This window comes from Macaca mulatta, chromosome 15, assembly GCF_049350105.2.
Source record: "Macaca mulatta isolate MMU2019108-1 chromosome 15, T2T-MMU8v2.0, whole genome shotgun sequence".
Taxonomy (NCBI): domain Eukaryota; kingdom Metazoa; phylum Chordata; class Mammalia; order Primates; family Cercopithecidae; genus Macaca; species Macaca mulatta.
In genome coordinates this window covers 14,598,588-14,614,448 of record NC_133420.1, presented here as the reverse complement: position 1 = coordinate 14,614,448, position 15,861 = coordinate 14,598,588, and the positions used below count along the sequence as shown (strand labels likewise).

Here is a 15,861-nt window from a genome sequence, read left to right as displayed (position 1 = left end):
GATCCACCTCTAGCTGATGTAACACCTTTGCTTGTTTATCTGGTTCACACTGTCTGTCTCTCCATGACTAGAACTTCTGTTTCTTAAGAGCAGACGTTTAACTTTCTTATTCACTGCTTTGGCCCCTGTGCTTAGCAAAGTGATTTGTTGCATAAGAGAATAGATGAATGAATGAATGAATGAATGAATGAATGAATGAGTACTTTTAGGAAACACTGGCTGGGGAGCCGGGTAGGCCAACAAACCATGACAAGGCTTTTGGTCATGACTCCAGTTGAGGAACACATCAGGTGGCATGGGGACACATGGGGGCCTGTGAATGGCACAAAACATGACAGGGAGTAGGTAGGCTTTGCCCAGCCTTTGAGCTTCTGTCCTGGGCTGCACGGCACAGCCCTGGAGCCCCCGGGTCACAGCGCTGGTCCTGTGTACCACATGCCTGGTCCACCCTGGCCAGCCCTGCTGCTTCCCACTGTGTGGCTCTGGGCGTGCCTCAGGCCCTGCAGCTATAAAATGGGCACAATAATAGTAACATTGACCATGTAGGGTCCCATGAAGCTGGAGAAGCTGCTGGGTACCTGATGCCAGGCTCAGACGCATGCTCAGTTCAGGTCTCTAGCTTCTCCTGGGGTGAGATGGAGAGCTGGAGCAGAGGCTCTGGGCCTGTCCTGCTCTCCTGCCTGCCTGGACCCCAGAGACTTCTGCCTTCCAGTGGTCAGCAGGCCAGCTCCCGGCTTCCGCTGCACCAAGGCAGCTGGTTGAAGCAAACACTCTTGACCAGGAGAGAGGGCCGGGGGAAGAGCGGCCCGGACACAGCAGTTCCTGCTCGAGTTCCTGGGTCACAGGTGGTTTGGGGATCATAGCATCTTCAAAGGAAATCTGAAAAGGGAAAGGCGGGTCTTCCACCACCAGGCACAGGGAAGTCCTGCTGCCTTTGCTGACTGAGACAGACTGTGGCGCCATCTCCACTGGGCCTTTCGTTTGCCAAGGGTGGTGATGGTGGCTCATGAGTAGGCCACAGTTTTTAGGTGCATGTTATTCCTGAGGATAGGAACTACACAATTTCTCCCTTCCTGTGTGCTTAGAACGAATGCTCATCACACTGAGAGTCCTGGTTCCAGGAACTCTTGGCATATTGAATTTGAAACACCGCCTGATGGCTAAGACCATATCCAGCTGTGCTTTCATAGACAGCCCCCACCCCTGCTGAGGGTGTCCAGTCCTGGGCAACTTAAGCCAAAGAAGTACCACCTCCCTATATTTGACCAAATTTGATGAGTAGCTATCATGATGAAAAAGAGAAAACGGCTTAGCCTTAAAGATCACAAAGAGCCAGGCACGGTGGCTCATGCCTATAATCCCAGCATTTCAGGAGGCCAAGACATGTGGATCACTTGAGCCCAGGAGTTTGAGACCAGCCTGGGCAACATGGTGAGACCCTGTCGCTACAAAAAATATAAAAATTAGCCAGGCAAGGTGGTGCACGCCTGTGGCCCCAGCTCCTCAGGAAGCTGAGGCAGGAAAACTGCTTCAGCCCAGTTTAAGATCAGCCTGGGCAACACTGGGAGACCAGGTCTCACAAAAAATAAAAATGAAAAATAGACGGGCATAGTGGCACGTGCCTGTAGTCCCAGCTACTCAGGAAGCTGAGGTGGGAGGATCGCTTGAGCCCAGGAGGTTGAGGCTGCAGCGAGCCATGACTGTGCCATTGCACTCCAGCCTGGGTGACAGAGCAACACCCTGTTTCAAAAAAAAAAAAAAAAAAAGACTGAAGAGAAGAAAGGAAGACTCCCTTGAATGCTTCCAGCCTGGTGATCTGCTATGCAAGAATCTAATCCAACTTGGCAAATGCATAAGAAATAATGGAGTAAGGCACACAGCATTTTGTATGGGAAAATGCTGGCCCATTTCCAGTCACTCGGGCCATCTTTCCCTCCCCTTTAATTCTCTGCCAAAAGATTGTTCGGCATGTCCTAGAGAAAAGAGGTGGGAAACCTTAAACATAGTGACCGACCGATGGGTCAGTTTTAGGAAAAGTTCCCGTGAGGTTGGTTGGACACTCTGAGTGAAGAGTGTGAAGCTGGGGTAAAGGGCTGGGTTTTCTGGTCCCTGCCTCACTTCTGGCTGCCATTCCCTCCAGCCTAAGACGGCCCCTCCACAGTCCACTCCAGTCCCCTTCACTAGAGACTTCAGGAATAACTTGACTCTCCTGGCCATGGTTTGTCCATCACAACCCTTCTCACCATCTGCCTTGCCTTGGTCATGTTTGACTCTGTCTCCAATTGCAAATGGTGAGCCCAAGGCAGGCAACATCATCTTGCTAGAAGTGGGGGGTGCTGAGGAGGAGGGTCTCGGGTGTGGGGAAGGGTCCTAGCAGTGAAAACAACTCAGGGCCTGCAGGGGGCACGCAACTGGAGACGCAGAATCAAGCCATGGAGCTTGGAAGTCGGGTGACTGGGAGGGAACTTAGTGAAAATGAAAGTCTGTGGTGAAGCTGGCCTTTCTTCTAACACTCCTGGAAGGTGGAAGTTTGCCGTTTTTTTTTTTTTTTCTTTTTTGAGATGGAGTCTTGCTCTGTCGCCCAGGCTGGAGTGCAGTAGCGCGATCTTGGCTCACTGGAACATCTGCCTCCCAGGTTCAAGCGATTCTCCTACCTCAGCCTCCCGAGTAGCTGGGACTACAGGCACGTGCCACCGTGCCTGGCTAGTTTTTTTATATTTTTTGTAGGGACGAGGTTTCACCGTGTTAGCCAGGATGGTCTCAATCTCCTGACCTCATGATCTGCCTGTCTCAGCCTCCCCAAGTGCTGGGATTACAGGTGTGAGCCACTGCGCCCGGCTGGAAGTTTGCTTTCTATTGAGAGCTCAAGAGAAAGGACAGAAATGTTTCTGTGATCGATGTGAAAGTATTACTTAGAACAGGGGTTGGCAAGCTACAGCCCCCGGGCCAAATCTGGCCTGCTGCCTGCTTCTAAGATGAAAGTCTTTCTAGAGCACAGCCATGTCCTTTCGTGTCTGTGTTGTGTGCGGCTGCCTTTGTATTACATCAGAGCTGGTCGTTGTGATAGAGGCCGTATAGCCTGCAAAGCCTCGACGAGTGTCTCTCCAGCCTTTTCAGAAAACATGTGTCCACCCCCAATTTAGAACAGCCTCTGGGCTCTGGATATCTGCCTACACCTGGGCAGAAGACCGTCCACTCACAGTGAACAATTTGAGGTCAGATGTAAACACACTGTTCAGAGTCAGCGTTGCAGCCCGGCCTGCAGCGTGTTTGTGATGTAGATCCCATGGCTGAGGGCCATGCAGGACAAGCTCATGAGAACTGCTACTCCAACACCAGCATGCTGGAAAGATTCCTGGGTACTGCTTCAGATTTGGGGCTTCCCAATCAATACATATATTTTTTTGAGACAGGGTCTTGCTCTGTCACTTAGGCTGGAGTGCCGTGATGCATGTTGGCTCACTGCAACCTCCTCCTCCCAAGCTCAAGTGATTCTCCTGCCTCAGCCTCCCGAGTAGCTGGGATTACCACTGCATGCCACCATGCCCATCAAATTTTTTGTGTGTTTAGTAGAGACAGGGTTTCACTATGTTGGCCAGGCTGGTCTTGAACTCCTGGGCTTAAGCGATCCTCCTGCCTCAGCCTCCCAAAGTGCTGGGATTACAGGCATGAACCACTGCATTCAACCCTAATACTTTCTTTTTTTTTTTTTGAGACACGGTCTCACTCTGTCGCCCAGGCTGGAGCACAGTGGCATGATGTCAGCTCACTGCAACCTCCACCTCCTGGGTTAAAGCGATTCTCCCACCTCAGCCTCCCAAGTAAATGGGATTACAGGTGTGTGCCACCATGCCCAGCTAATTTTTTTTAATTTATTTTTTATTTATTTTTTTGAGACAGAGTCTTGCTCTGTCACCCAGGCTGGACTACAATGGTGCCATCTTGGCTCACTGCAACCTCTGCCTCCTGGGTTCAAGCGATTGTCCCTGCCTCAGCCTCTCAAGTAGCTGGGATTACAGGTGCCCACCACCATGCCCAGCTAATTTTTGTATTTTTAGTAGAGACAGAGTTTCGCCATGTTGGCCAGGCTGGTCTGGAACTCCTGACCTCAGGTGATCCGCCCGCCTCGGCCTCCCAAAGTACTGGGACTACAGGCACGGGCCACCACGCCCAGCCAATTTTTTGTATTTTTAGTAGAGACGGGGTTTTGCCATGTTGGCCAGGCTGGTCTAGAACTCCTGGCCTCAAGCAATCCTCCTGCCTTGGCCTCCCAAAGTGCTGGGATTACAGGCGTGAGCCACCACGCCCGGCCTGGCCCTAATACATTTTCAAGTGAGAGACAGATGGAGAGAGAGAGAGAGTCTGTATGTGCATATATATATATTTTAAAAGGACACAATTTCCGATTCTGGGAGACATGAAATGCGCGCCCCCCCCCTTGTCACCCCCAGTGAAAGTAGCTGTAATACATGCATAAAACACACGGGGCAGCTATTCAAGGACTCAGAAAGTTATCCAGTAGTAGGCAAGTTGGGGGAAAAGACTAGAATCCCAAATACCACCAAACCAGTATCTCCTGGCCTAGTCTTAAGGCAACCTGAAGGCTGAAGGTGGGCAGCAGATGGGAGAAGAGTGAGCTGGGAGGGGAGTGGGAAAAGGGAGTGGGGGTGCCTCTGTGGGGTTTTTCTTTCCTCTGTTATCTCACACTCCTGCCTCCAGGCAGTCCTGCGTTGGCCGTGGTGGCACGGCTGTGTCAAAGGGGCCTGCAGGTACCTGAAACACTGAAAGAGGGGACCCTTCTCCAGTCCCAAGAAAACAGGGCAAAGCCCGGTCAATCCTTCCTCTCTTGTCCTCCCACCACTTGACCCTGGTCATGGGTGCAGTCTCAGGAAGTGAGTGGCAGAGCAGGATAAATAAAACCTCAGTTTCCCGGCCAAAATACCAAAAAGAGGAGCACCGGGGAACTAGGAATTACTGGGAGATGCCAGAGAGGGGAGCTCAGGGAAGTAACTAAACACAGCATTTGATGAGATCAAAGGCTCACCCCCAAGCTGTGCGCGTGTGGGCCTGACCCTAAACGGCATTTCAGAGACACTGAGACGTGAACTGTGGCCAGCTCACCGCCAAGTCCCCAGGTGCCCCGGGGTGATATGCGCGCAGCACAGAGCTGCACGGTCAGTCACTGCACGGCACTGCAAAGGGGCTGAACGCAGGACTGACATGGAAACCACACCCTGAGAAGCCTGGTGGGAACGCGCAACCTGAACCCAACTGAATCAGTCATCTCCTTAGGCAAAAAAATGACATTTGCCATAGGATTTAAACAAGACCCAGAGCCTCATAACAATATTTAAAATGTCCAAGATACAAAAGTACTTAGCGCAGGGAGAACCAGGAACATCTCTACTCACATGAGAGCAGATACAGATGTCACCACCACATAACTCAGATGTTGGAATTAGCGGATGAAGACTCAAAAGCGGCTATTACAAGAAAGTTCCAACTGGTAAACACATGGAAAGATAGAGTCTCAGCAAAGACACAGAAGGCAGAAAGAATCGACGCAATAAAAAATTCACAGGACAAGCTCAATAGTGGAATAAAAAAATAAAGAGAAGATTCAGTGACCCTGACAATAGTTCAATACAAATTATCACATCTGATTGACAGAGAGTAAAAACAACAGGGGCTGGGCATGGTGGCTCATGTCTGTAATCTCAGCACTTTGGGAGGCCGAGGCGGGCGGATCACTTGAGGTCAGGAATTCCAGACCAGCCTGGCCAACATGGTGAAATCCTGTCTCTATTAAAAATATAAAACTTAGGCCAGGCGCAGTGGCTCACGCCAGTAATCCCAGCACTTTGGGAGGTCGAGGCGGGCGGATCACGAGGTCAGGAGATCAAGACCATCCTGGCTAACATGGTGAAACCTCATCTCTACTAAAAAATACAAAAAATTAGCAGGGGATGGTGGCACAGGCCTGTGATCCCAGCTACTCAGGAGGATGAGGCAGGAGAATAGCTTGAACCTGGGAAGCGGAGGTTGCAGTGAGCTGAGATCGCGCCACTGCACTTCAGCCTGGGTGACAGAGTGAGACCCTGTCTCAAACATACATACGTACATACATATAATAAAATAAAAAGAGAGAAGTAATGACGCGACCCAATGGGGTTCCTGTGAGGACACACGAGTCGGTGTGCAAAGCCCTTCTGTGGCGCCCATCACCGCCCAGTAGACGGGTGCTACGCTGCTGTCCTCCTGAGCCCTCCCCTGCCCTCTCCACCCTCCTCACGTCCCGGGAGGCTGGCCTCAGTGTATTGCTCACCTGGATTCCTGCCGTTTGGCTTCACTGGGTCTGGCAAGAGATCAAAGGACGGGAGGCGAGAGTCTGGGGTACCCCTAATTCTGTCTCCTGCTGATGCCAGTCCCTGGCAACTCGCCATCACTCGCCGGTTGCCTTACCCTCCCACGCTTCTGCGACTGTCCTGTCATTAAATGCTTTCCTGTGACCCCTCTGGGCGGGCTGGCTATTTCCTACGGGAACCTTGACCGATACAACGAATTCCACGCTCTTCCTTTTCCTTTGACAAAAGCAAAATCCATGTCTGTAGACTGACCTTCACGGAGCTCCCGTTTGCCTGCCTTACCTTCTCTCATGCCTCTGGTCATCTCTGGTCTTGGAGATGACCACACGCCCTTCACCCTCCCCTTTATCTTGGCACTGAAGACCCCAGCTCACTGGAGTCCTACCCGCTTGACGCAATCCTCTTCAGCCAGGCGTTCCTGAATCAGTTGGACGAGCAGCGCGCTGGGAATTGTCTGAAGGAAAAAGGACACACAGAATGATGGCCCGAACCTGCATCCTGCAGCTCAGGACACAGACCAGCACACACCCCTCACCAACGCCCTGGCCTCGGGAAAGCTCTGGCCACCATCGGGCCCCGCCCTTCCTCCATCCACCGCACCCCCTTCCTTGAACTGTCTTCTACCCCCAGCATCTCTGAGGACCTCCCTCACATGTGTACTCACCTTATCCTGTGCCCAAGCCCCAACATGCCCTCACCCACCTCCACCTGAATAACTCCTGGGCTCCCTCAGAGCCTCCGCCCCAACTGCCAGCCTGCAGGAAGCCCTGCCAGATCCTCCCAGGCCAGGCTGGTGCTACTTCCCGTGCTCCATCATCCTGGATGGAGAACTCTGTCACTGCACTAACCACCACACATTCTAATGGCCCGCCCGTGTGGCTGTGTCCCCAGTAAGTTGTAAAGCTCTTCGAGGAAAGGGACACTGTCCTACTGACTCTGGACCCCAGACAGTGGCAGGTGGGAGGGGATTGGCTCCAAGACCCAGCAGAGGCGAGTGTGTCCATCTCTTCCCGAGTCCAGGTCAGTGACCTCATGTTGGTAACAAAATTGGCCACGGTGGGAGTGTCTACACCACAGAAACGGCAAAGGCTACGTACAATAAGGACTCCCCGCCCTACCCCAGTGCTGGTTGTTAAATGTTGACCAGCAGACCACCACCCCAGCACCAAAGGGTATCAAGGATATAGGAAGCCCTGTCAGCCATAATGAAACTTCAAATTCCTTGATTCATTCAACAAGTAGCAGTCACGACGGCTAGCGTGTGTTAAGCGTATGCTATGTGCCAGGCCCTGGGCCAAGCACTCCATCCTCCGCACTGTGTAACAACTTTGTGCCATCTGTACCACTGTCACCCTTTTCACAGAGGAGGAAGCTGAGCCTCAGAGAGGTGAAGCCACTTCTCTAGGGTTACACCGCCAGGGAGCAGAAGGCAGGGCTTGAACTCACGCCAGTCTACCCAGAGCCAGGCATGGGAGTGATAGACAAGCCCAGATGGGTGAGCGAAGGGAGGAGGCTGGAGGCTGCCTTCCTTCTGCCTTCTCTCTTCCGAACTTTCTGACCAGCATCCATACTCCACTTTTTATAATCAAGTCTGATCTAACTTACAAAGCCTCAAACGCCCCAGGGCCAATGCCCCTGGAAAACCCACTCCCAAGAGTCCCCTTGCCCTGGGGTCACTGAGAGCTGGGAGTTCTTCCCAGTCCCCCAAACATTCTGCCATGGGAGACTCCCAGGCCAGCCCCAAACCACACATCTCAACATCAGGGCAAAACCAGCCTCCCAGGAATGGCAAGGAGGGGCTTCTGTCTGGGGCTGGCCATGGCCCTTGGCCACAGCTGGCTGCCCAGGTGTGCAGTTGGGTTCACACAAAAGTGCCCAGCTGAGGGGGTGAGGGCAGGGGAAATCCACCTTACACTCCTTTGTCCAAGCGGGAAGGTGCTGACGTGGGGCCAGGCAGCCCAGGTGGATGAGCACCTGTTCCTAATCTCTCAGTGTCCTGGGGCTGGTGGTGACCCTGGCAACATTCCAGTGAGCTAGACAAACATCTAGATCTTTACATTTAGAACCAACATTTGTGAGGGCTCGGGGTGACCACCAGACCCTGCCTTTGGAATGCCATGGCATCTGCCTTGACTGCTGTTGGCGCACTTAAGGGGACAGAGAGCTAGGCCATCACAGAGCCACTCCAGCAGGCTGCGTGAACCCGCTGGGGCCTGCTGACTCGCAAGGGTACTTTCCTAAGGGCTCTGTGCATGGCAGAGCGGGTCCAGGCTTTGCTCTATTATGTCCTGGTGGTGAGGGTGGGGAGAATGGATAGCCCTCAACCATCTCTAACTAGTGAGGTTTGCCATTTTTCTACCCCAAATTTAATATCGTCTGTGCTCAGTGAACTGGCTTAGGTCAGCCCAAACACTGAACAACTGACAGGAAGCACCTGGAGAGACAGCAGCTGGGTGGGGTGGACCGTTCCTGCAGGGGCTCAGTTCCTACACATTCAGATGCTCTCCTGGATTCTCATGAGGCAGCCTCCTGCCTGCCTTTTCCTTGGGCTATTTGAATGGGTTCCTGACAAGAGCAGGCTGGACCTGGACATATGAGGGTAAAGGGAGGAGATGTCCTCAGGGACCCAGGCATTCAGGGTAACTGGCTTATGGTAGGAGTGGGAGGTGGGGGGAGGGGAGACAGGCCCTGGAGGGACAGGAGGGAGGGCAGGCATGGGATCCTGATTGGAGGAAGTTAATGATGGCTTCAAGAGGAGAACCAGGTGGAAGTGGGGGGAATCTGGCCCCAGGGAGGTCCTTTGGGGACTCAGCTGCTTGTGGTCTGCACCCTGGCTGCCCACTGAGTGACCTGGATGAGTGGCTTTAATGCTCTAAGCCTCAGTTTCCTCATTTGTAAATGGGCCAAAGATAACATGTTTCAAAGAGTTTCTGTAGCGGTTAAATGAAATGATACATGTGACAGGCGTGGGGCGTTGCTGGCCCTCAGCAAGGCTCAGCACTGTGGCAATCACTGCCCCCTGAGCACCCTCGATGTCCATCTCTTCCCAAGTCCATGGTTAGTGACCTCATGTTGGTAACAAAATTGGCCACAGTGGGAGTGTTGACACCATAGAAATGGCAGAGGCTACAATAAGGACTCCCTACCCTGCCCCCAGCGCTGGTTGTTAAATATTGACCAGCAGGCCACTGCCCCGGCACCAAATGGTGTCAAGGATATAGGAAGCCCTGCTGACTGATGAACTAATGAAACTTAATTCATTCAACAAGTAGCAATCACAAATCACGTCAGCTAGTGCTTGTTGAGAACATGCTAGTGCCAGGCACTGGGCCAAGCATTCCATTCTTTGCTTTGTGTAACAACTCTGTGCCATCTACACTCCACTTACAGTAACACAGGCTCCCAAAGAGGAGTCGCCGTCTTGCCCTTCTGCCTGTATGGTCTGAGTGTGCTCAACTCCATCCTCAGATGCAGAGGAGGGCCCTGACTGGCCCAAGCCAATCCGCATACCCCACTCCTGGCCACTGTGATTGATTGAGAGGCTGCCTGGGACCCCGTCCCAGCCAATGAAAGTCAGGCCCAGGACATCAGTGCAATCATTAGGGGCATGAACCCCTGCTTTCCACCAGATCAGAAGCTGAGAAAACGTAAGAGCAGGAGCTGCAGCAGCCACTTCACGGGCATGATGGGTATGGAATGGAATGAAATCAGCACAAAGGGAAAGAGAGAAGCCAGACCCAGCCGCAGATTGGCTTTTCCAGGGATGGGGAATGGGAAGAAAAAAGGGCAGATAGTGAGAGAATGAGGGAGAGGCACCTCTGCTGGGAACTGGATGAATGTGTTCGCTTGAAAGTTATGGGGCCACCATGTTTCTACGAGGTAGACAGCCAAAGTCAAGATGGAGAGCAAGAGGGAGACACAGAATGAATGGATGGTGCACAGAGAAAACAGGAGACCACAGAGGCAAGAAGGAGGCGAGCCAGCATCCAGTCCCTGGCTCCAACATCTGCTGACACAGCCCTGTGTCCTTATCCTATTGCCCCCTACACCCACCCTTCTTCCCTAAGCCAGTGGTTCTCAACTTGATTGTGCAACAGAATGCTGGCAAAGCTTCTGGAAACACAAATTGCTGGGCCCCACCCCGGGAGCTCTGATTCGGTAGCTCTGGGATAGAGCTGAGAATGTGCATTTGTAGCACGTTTTCAAGTGACACGGATGCTGCTGGTCAGGGCATCACACCCGGAGAACCACTGGCACAAGCCACCCACACGGGCCCCGGGGTCTGGGGAAAGCTGCTAGAGAAGGAGGGTGTCCTTCCGCCAGTGCCCGTTTCCCCCAGGTCTCCAGGGGAGCTTCCCCAGGCTGGCAAGGGAGGGGGTGGGCAGGAAGCAGCACTGTCCCTTCCCTCTGCATCTCCCCTCCGTCTCATCCTCTCCCCTCCCATCCCCTTTCATCCTTTCCCAGCCCCTCAGGTCCTCTCCCAACCCCAGACACAGCCAGTATCCATCCTGGGGCTGTTTTTCCCAGATTCCTCTGCCCTCCCTGACAACACCCATGCAGGAGGCAGTGTTCAAACAGGAAGCAGAGGAGGGTGCCAACCAGGACACAGGGGGTGCCAGCCAGTCAAAGAGCACCGGCTGAAAGGCGGCCAGTCCCGGTGGGGCACAGCGCCCCCTGCAGCCTGCCCAGCAGGGGATAGGCCGGTGGGTTTGAGCACAGCTACTCCTGAGCGCCCCCCGCCGCTCCCCGCCACTGTGCTGTCTCCACACCAGCTTTGATGTGTCACGTCAGTAGCAGGGCTTTCAGGAGCTGCTTCTCGAAGCCCTGCCAAACTGTCTTAGCAGGAATCAGCCTCCCTCCTTGCAGAGCGCTGTGATGCTCTCCCACCCCAGCCCCCAAAGCCTGGCGTTTGGGGAGAATCAGGGAGAAGCTGACAGAGTGCAGTGATGCTGCTCCTGGCCACAGAGAAGGCTCAGCCCCCGCTCAGGCCCCTGGCCCCAGGTCTCCCTGCTCAGTGGCACCGCAGCACCCAACTAGCTGCTCCCATGCTGCTTCCATGCACTTAAGGGCAGGACAGGCTGCGTTTGCTGCAATTTGGATTTTTCTCTCTTTCCCTTCCAGCACCCAGTGCAGCTTTGGTGGCTTTCCGGGCCTGGGGGCAGACTGGCTGACCTCCTAGCCCTCCAAGGTGCCGCCCCGCTGTTTTGCGGTTCTGAGGCAGCCAAGTACGCAGGTGCCACCCTGGCTCTGTCCCTGGGGCGCCACCTGACTTCTCCCCAGTGGGCTTTCTCACACTACGATGACATGAGCCTGCATCTCCCTGTCCTACCTCCAGGCCCCACTCTCAGGGACCCTAATGTCCCTGTGTCACCATGGTGAGTGATGTCTGCTCAGAATTTGTGGGCATTTTGAGCTACAGTGTGAGCTTGGGAAGTAAAGCAGGGAGAGGAACAGGTGAGATGCCCTTATCTGACCCCCACACCCCACTTCTCCATAAAGGGGCTTCTCCTGGCAGAGGAGGGAAACCCAGTAGTCGGACTGAGCTCCCCTCAGAACTGACAGAACATCCTTTAAAGACAATTCCCATTCCAAAGTTACCGCTGCTGCTCGGAGCTGTCAGAGCAGGTTAGGAGACAGCAGGAACTGCCTCCTAGAGTCTGGGAGGGGGAGGGTTGGGGGACCAGAGACAAGAGGAGGGAGAGGAGAGGAGAAGAGGCTTCAAAGGAAGAGAGCAGACCTCACAGCGCGGCACCCAGACAGGCGCATGGAAGAAAGTGGCAGCAAAAGAAACCCTGGACTGGACAAAGGCCAGGGAATTTTCAAAGGAGCGACAGAACCTGGTGCTCCGGCTTCCCTGGGCTGCAGTCACCTCCCCTACCCAAAGCCTTCAAAAAAGGCCCGCTCCACGCCGCTGCCTGGAGTGGTTGACTCCGGAAAGGGAGGGAGAGACTGAGGGCGTTCCCACCGTGTCTCAGTTCAGCCTCCAGAAATGAGAGCAGCAAGGCCAGCTGGAGATGGAGTGGCCAGAAGTGAGGGAGACACCCAGCAGGACTCGGAAGCAACATCTGTGGGCTATTTCCCAGAAATCCTCAGAACTATTTGGAGGGGACTATGTTTCTTGTGTGCAGACAGAGGTAGGATGAGGGCTCACGTTGTTTCCTTTCTCTGAGACAGGGTCTCACTCTGTCATCCAGGCTGGAGTGCAGTGGATCCATCATGGCTCACTGCAGTCTCGACCTCCCAGGCTCAGCCTCCTGGGCAGCGGGGACTACAGGTGTCCATGCCTAGCTAAATTTTCTTTTCTTTTTTGTAGAGACAGAGAAAAAAAAGAAAGGTGGCGATCCTCCCGCCTCAGCCTCCCAAAGTGCTGGGATTATAGGTGTGAGCCACTGCACCCAGCCAGACTTTTTTTTTTTTTAAACAGTAGAAATTTAAGGCTCATAAGTACAGGATCAGCACCTGAGAGTGGCTCCTCAGTGGCCTCCCCTGACTCCCCCCTCTCCTCCCTGCCTCTCCCTGTCCCCCCCACCTCCTCCTCCTCGCCCCGGGTCTTCCTCACCTGAGCCTTTTTGTGGTGTTTATGATGTTGAGTCAGATTGTGGGCTTAGAGATAGGGCCAGAGAAAGCAGATGAAGGAAAAAAGACTTGGCCAAAAGATGAATTCAATTAACTTAATAAATAAGAACGGGAGGCAAAGGTGGCCTCGGGCTGGGGTCCCAGGAGCAGCCTTTCAGGGGAACGGGCCTGTGGAGAAGGTGCTAGAGCCACTACTGTGGGAAGAAAGGTGGGGGTTTCTGCAGTATTACTGGAAACCATGTCCCTTTCACGGTGTTCAGTGAGAGGACTCGGGCCATTTTGACTTTCATTTCGATGGCTCTCACCATGTCTTTGGGTCCCTAATCCCCTCCAGGAAGAGCTGTGGGGTCAGCATCTAGACAAAATCACTCAGGGGAGCCGGTCACCAGCCAATGACCTTGGCTGGTGTCCAGTGACAGCCAGCATCTTCAGGGCATCAAACGTCTCTTCTGGCCCGGCCTGGACACGGAAGCATCACATGTCCCTGATGGTCCAGTGAGGGAGGGGCCCGAGCTGGAGAGGGCCCAGAAGCCATAGAATACCGTCTCCTCAGGGAGATTTCTAACCCTGGCTGGGCCCTGGTGGAATCCTCAGTGAGACTTCTAGGTGTATCATGTGTCCCTATGCGTTTACTGAAAAAGGTTCCTTATCTTTGGGGTGTGGAATAAATGAAGACCACCCAAAGGAGACAAGCCAAGGCTGTTTACTCAGAGCTTGCTGGGGCAAGGGAGTTGGCCAGCATCGTTCACATCTGGCGGATTCGAAGGCAGGGAGAGGACAGGGAGAGTTCTAGAGGAAAAGGGAAGGCTCCAGGCATGCCTGCTGGAGGCTGCTGCTGGGGAGCTGGAGGCGTCTCTCTAGAAGTGGGCATTCCACAGGACTGGACAGGGGAGCACATTTGGCTTTCTCTGGCTGGTCCTAGGTTGGAAGCAGAAACAAAAACTAGAGACACTGACAGTTATTAATGATGCCCTGGCCATTTGGGATAGGTGGCTATAGGGGTGACTTAGTTCAGCTTCCTGGACTATTGGAGGAGAGAGCAGCCTGGCTTCCTGCAAGCCTGGTGCAGCAGGCGGCTTCCCGGGCGGGCTCCTGCAGGTCATGGTTTGGTCTCCTGGGCGGGCTGCCACAGACTGTAGGGCAGAGTCCTGTGTTTACGGGAGGTCTGGCCATTGTCCACACCGAATATTCAGTCTCAGGAGATCTGGACTAAAACATCCATGGGGAAAGTCAAATGCTGTCTGGGTTTGCTTTAAAATAACCCAGGGCAGGAGGAGCAGGTAGGGGTGCAACCCGAGCCTAGACCGCCATGAGCTGACCTCTGTCGAAGCAGGGGATGGATCCATGGGGGTTCTCAGACTATCCTCACTGCTTCTGGATATTTTTATGAGATTTCATAACAAACAGTTAAAAACAAACAAAAATCCCTGGCCACTGTGAACCCCCAGCATCGTGGGGCACCATCCTGGTGGGCTTTGTGACATTGCCCGATTCCAGACCCTTCCATGCCTTGGAACATCACAGTGTGCCCTTTGGGAAGGCTTTGCTTAGTGTAACTGTGGTTATGGCTCCAGGGAATCCCTAAATCTTGCAGCCTATACCCCCTTCCCAGCTCAGAGCCAGTGCCTAGGACTTAGTAGGTCCTCAGGACTAATGTAAATGAATTAGTAAATGAATTGAGTGAAACAAGCCGCCGATTAATTGCTTTACTGAAGGTTCCCCGGCTCCCAGACCCTGGCTTGTGCTTAGTTTTATGGGACCATCAGTCCCCTCACTGGCTGGAAGCTTCTGGGGTAAGGAGAAGAAACTCGTTTTCATCTCTCCCATAGCACTGCAGAATAGCGCTTGGCAAAAAGGCAGTTAGGAAGTATTTTGGAAACCACTGGGAAATGCCTAAGATGGAGATGTCTTGGTTAACAGTGGCAATGTAAGAGATTTCTGCTTAAGACGGCAAAGCCAAGACTAGCAGGAGAAAATCAGATATTTGAAGGCATCATTACCACTCGCAAAAAGAGCCATAAGGACTCCAAATGAGCAGACAATTTAAAGAGGACGTTTAATGAGAGGCCTTGACTGGCAGGCACTGTCTGCAGACAAGGCCACGCATGGCCGAGCCTGCCACGCGCCCACTCGCTCTTCAGAACATTTTACTCCTTGACGAGGCCTGACATCCAGGCCTTTCATCTTCCCTCCACCCGAGTTTCCGTGCCAAGGACCCCAACAAGACACCCTTGAAAGCACTTCAGTGTGGTCTGAAATATGCTGATAATTAGCCAAATGAAACCCAGAAGGAATTTCCTTAAACTCCCTCCTCTCTGTTGAATTTTATAAAGCTACTAAAAACATTTTTATCCTACAAAAAAGCCTTCCCCCAAAAAGCTTATCTTCTGCAGGAAATGAGATAAGCACTTTCTCAAATCATGTTCCCAGCCCGAAAGGCTAGTGTCCCCACAAGCTGAAGCCACACAGTCCAACTCTTGCAAGACCACAGGGGCGGCTGGAGGACTGAGTCGCCGTGGGGGCGGCCGCCTTGCTGAGGCGGGCTTTCCTTCTCCATCGGACTGCTGTCATAGGCAGACTTGGGGCTGGGGGTCTGTCGAAGTCATACCCCTCTCCCTCTCTCTCTTTTTTTTCTTTTTTTTGTTAACACAGAGTCTCATTCTGTCGCTCAAGCTGGAGTGCAGTGGTATGATCTTGGCTCACTGCAACCTCAGCCTCCTGGGTTTGAGCAATTCTCCCGCCTCAGTCTCCCGGGTAGCTAGGAATATAGGCACCCACCACCATGCCCAGCTAATTTTTTTGTGCTTTTTGTAGACATAGGGTTTCACCATGTTGGCCAGGCTGGTCTCGAACTCCTGACTTCAAGTGATCTGCCACCTCAGCCTCCCAAAGAGCTGGGATCATAGGTGTGAGCCATCGC

At 53.2% G+C, this 15,861-nt stretch overlaps 2 protein-coding genes across 11 annotated transcripts in view; one reads left to right on the top strand and one right to left on the bottom strand.

Annotated features, from left to right (window-relative positions):
* The window catches only part of SPACA9 (sperm acrosome associated 9), a 468,643-nt gene that overhangs the window by 424,530 nt on the left and 28,252 nt on the right, over window positions 1–15,861 (top strand). The window lies entirely within an intron of this gene.
* The window catches only part of AK8 (adenylate kinase 8), a 158,420-nt gene that overhangs the window by 126,376 nt on the left and 16,183 nt on the right, over window positions 1–15,861 (bottom strand). For 6 of the 9 annotated variants that reach the window (XM_077967374.1, XM_077967376.1, XM_001104188.5 and 3 more), the window contains one exon: window positions 6,751–6,819. In XM_077967374.1, the coding sequence (XP_077823500.1) occupies window positions 6,751–6,819 (69 nt within the window). Of the gene's footprint in view, window positions 1–5,411; window positions 5,504–6,750; window positions 6,820–15,861 lie in introns of all 9 variants that reach the window. The other 3 variants (XM_077967378.1, XM_077967380.1, XM_028834682.2) reach the window with 1 other exon arrangement.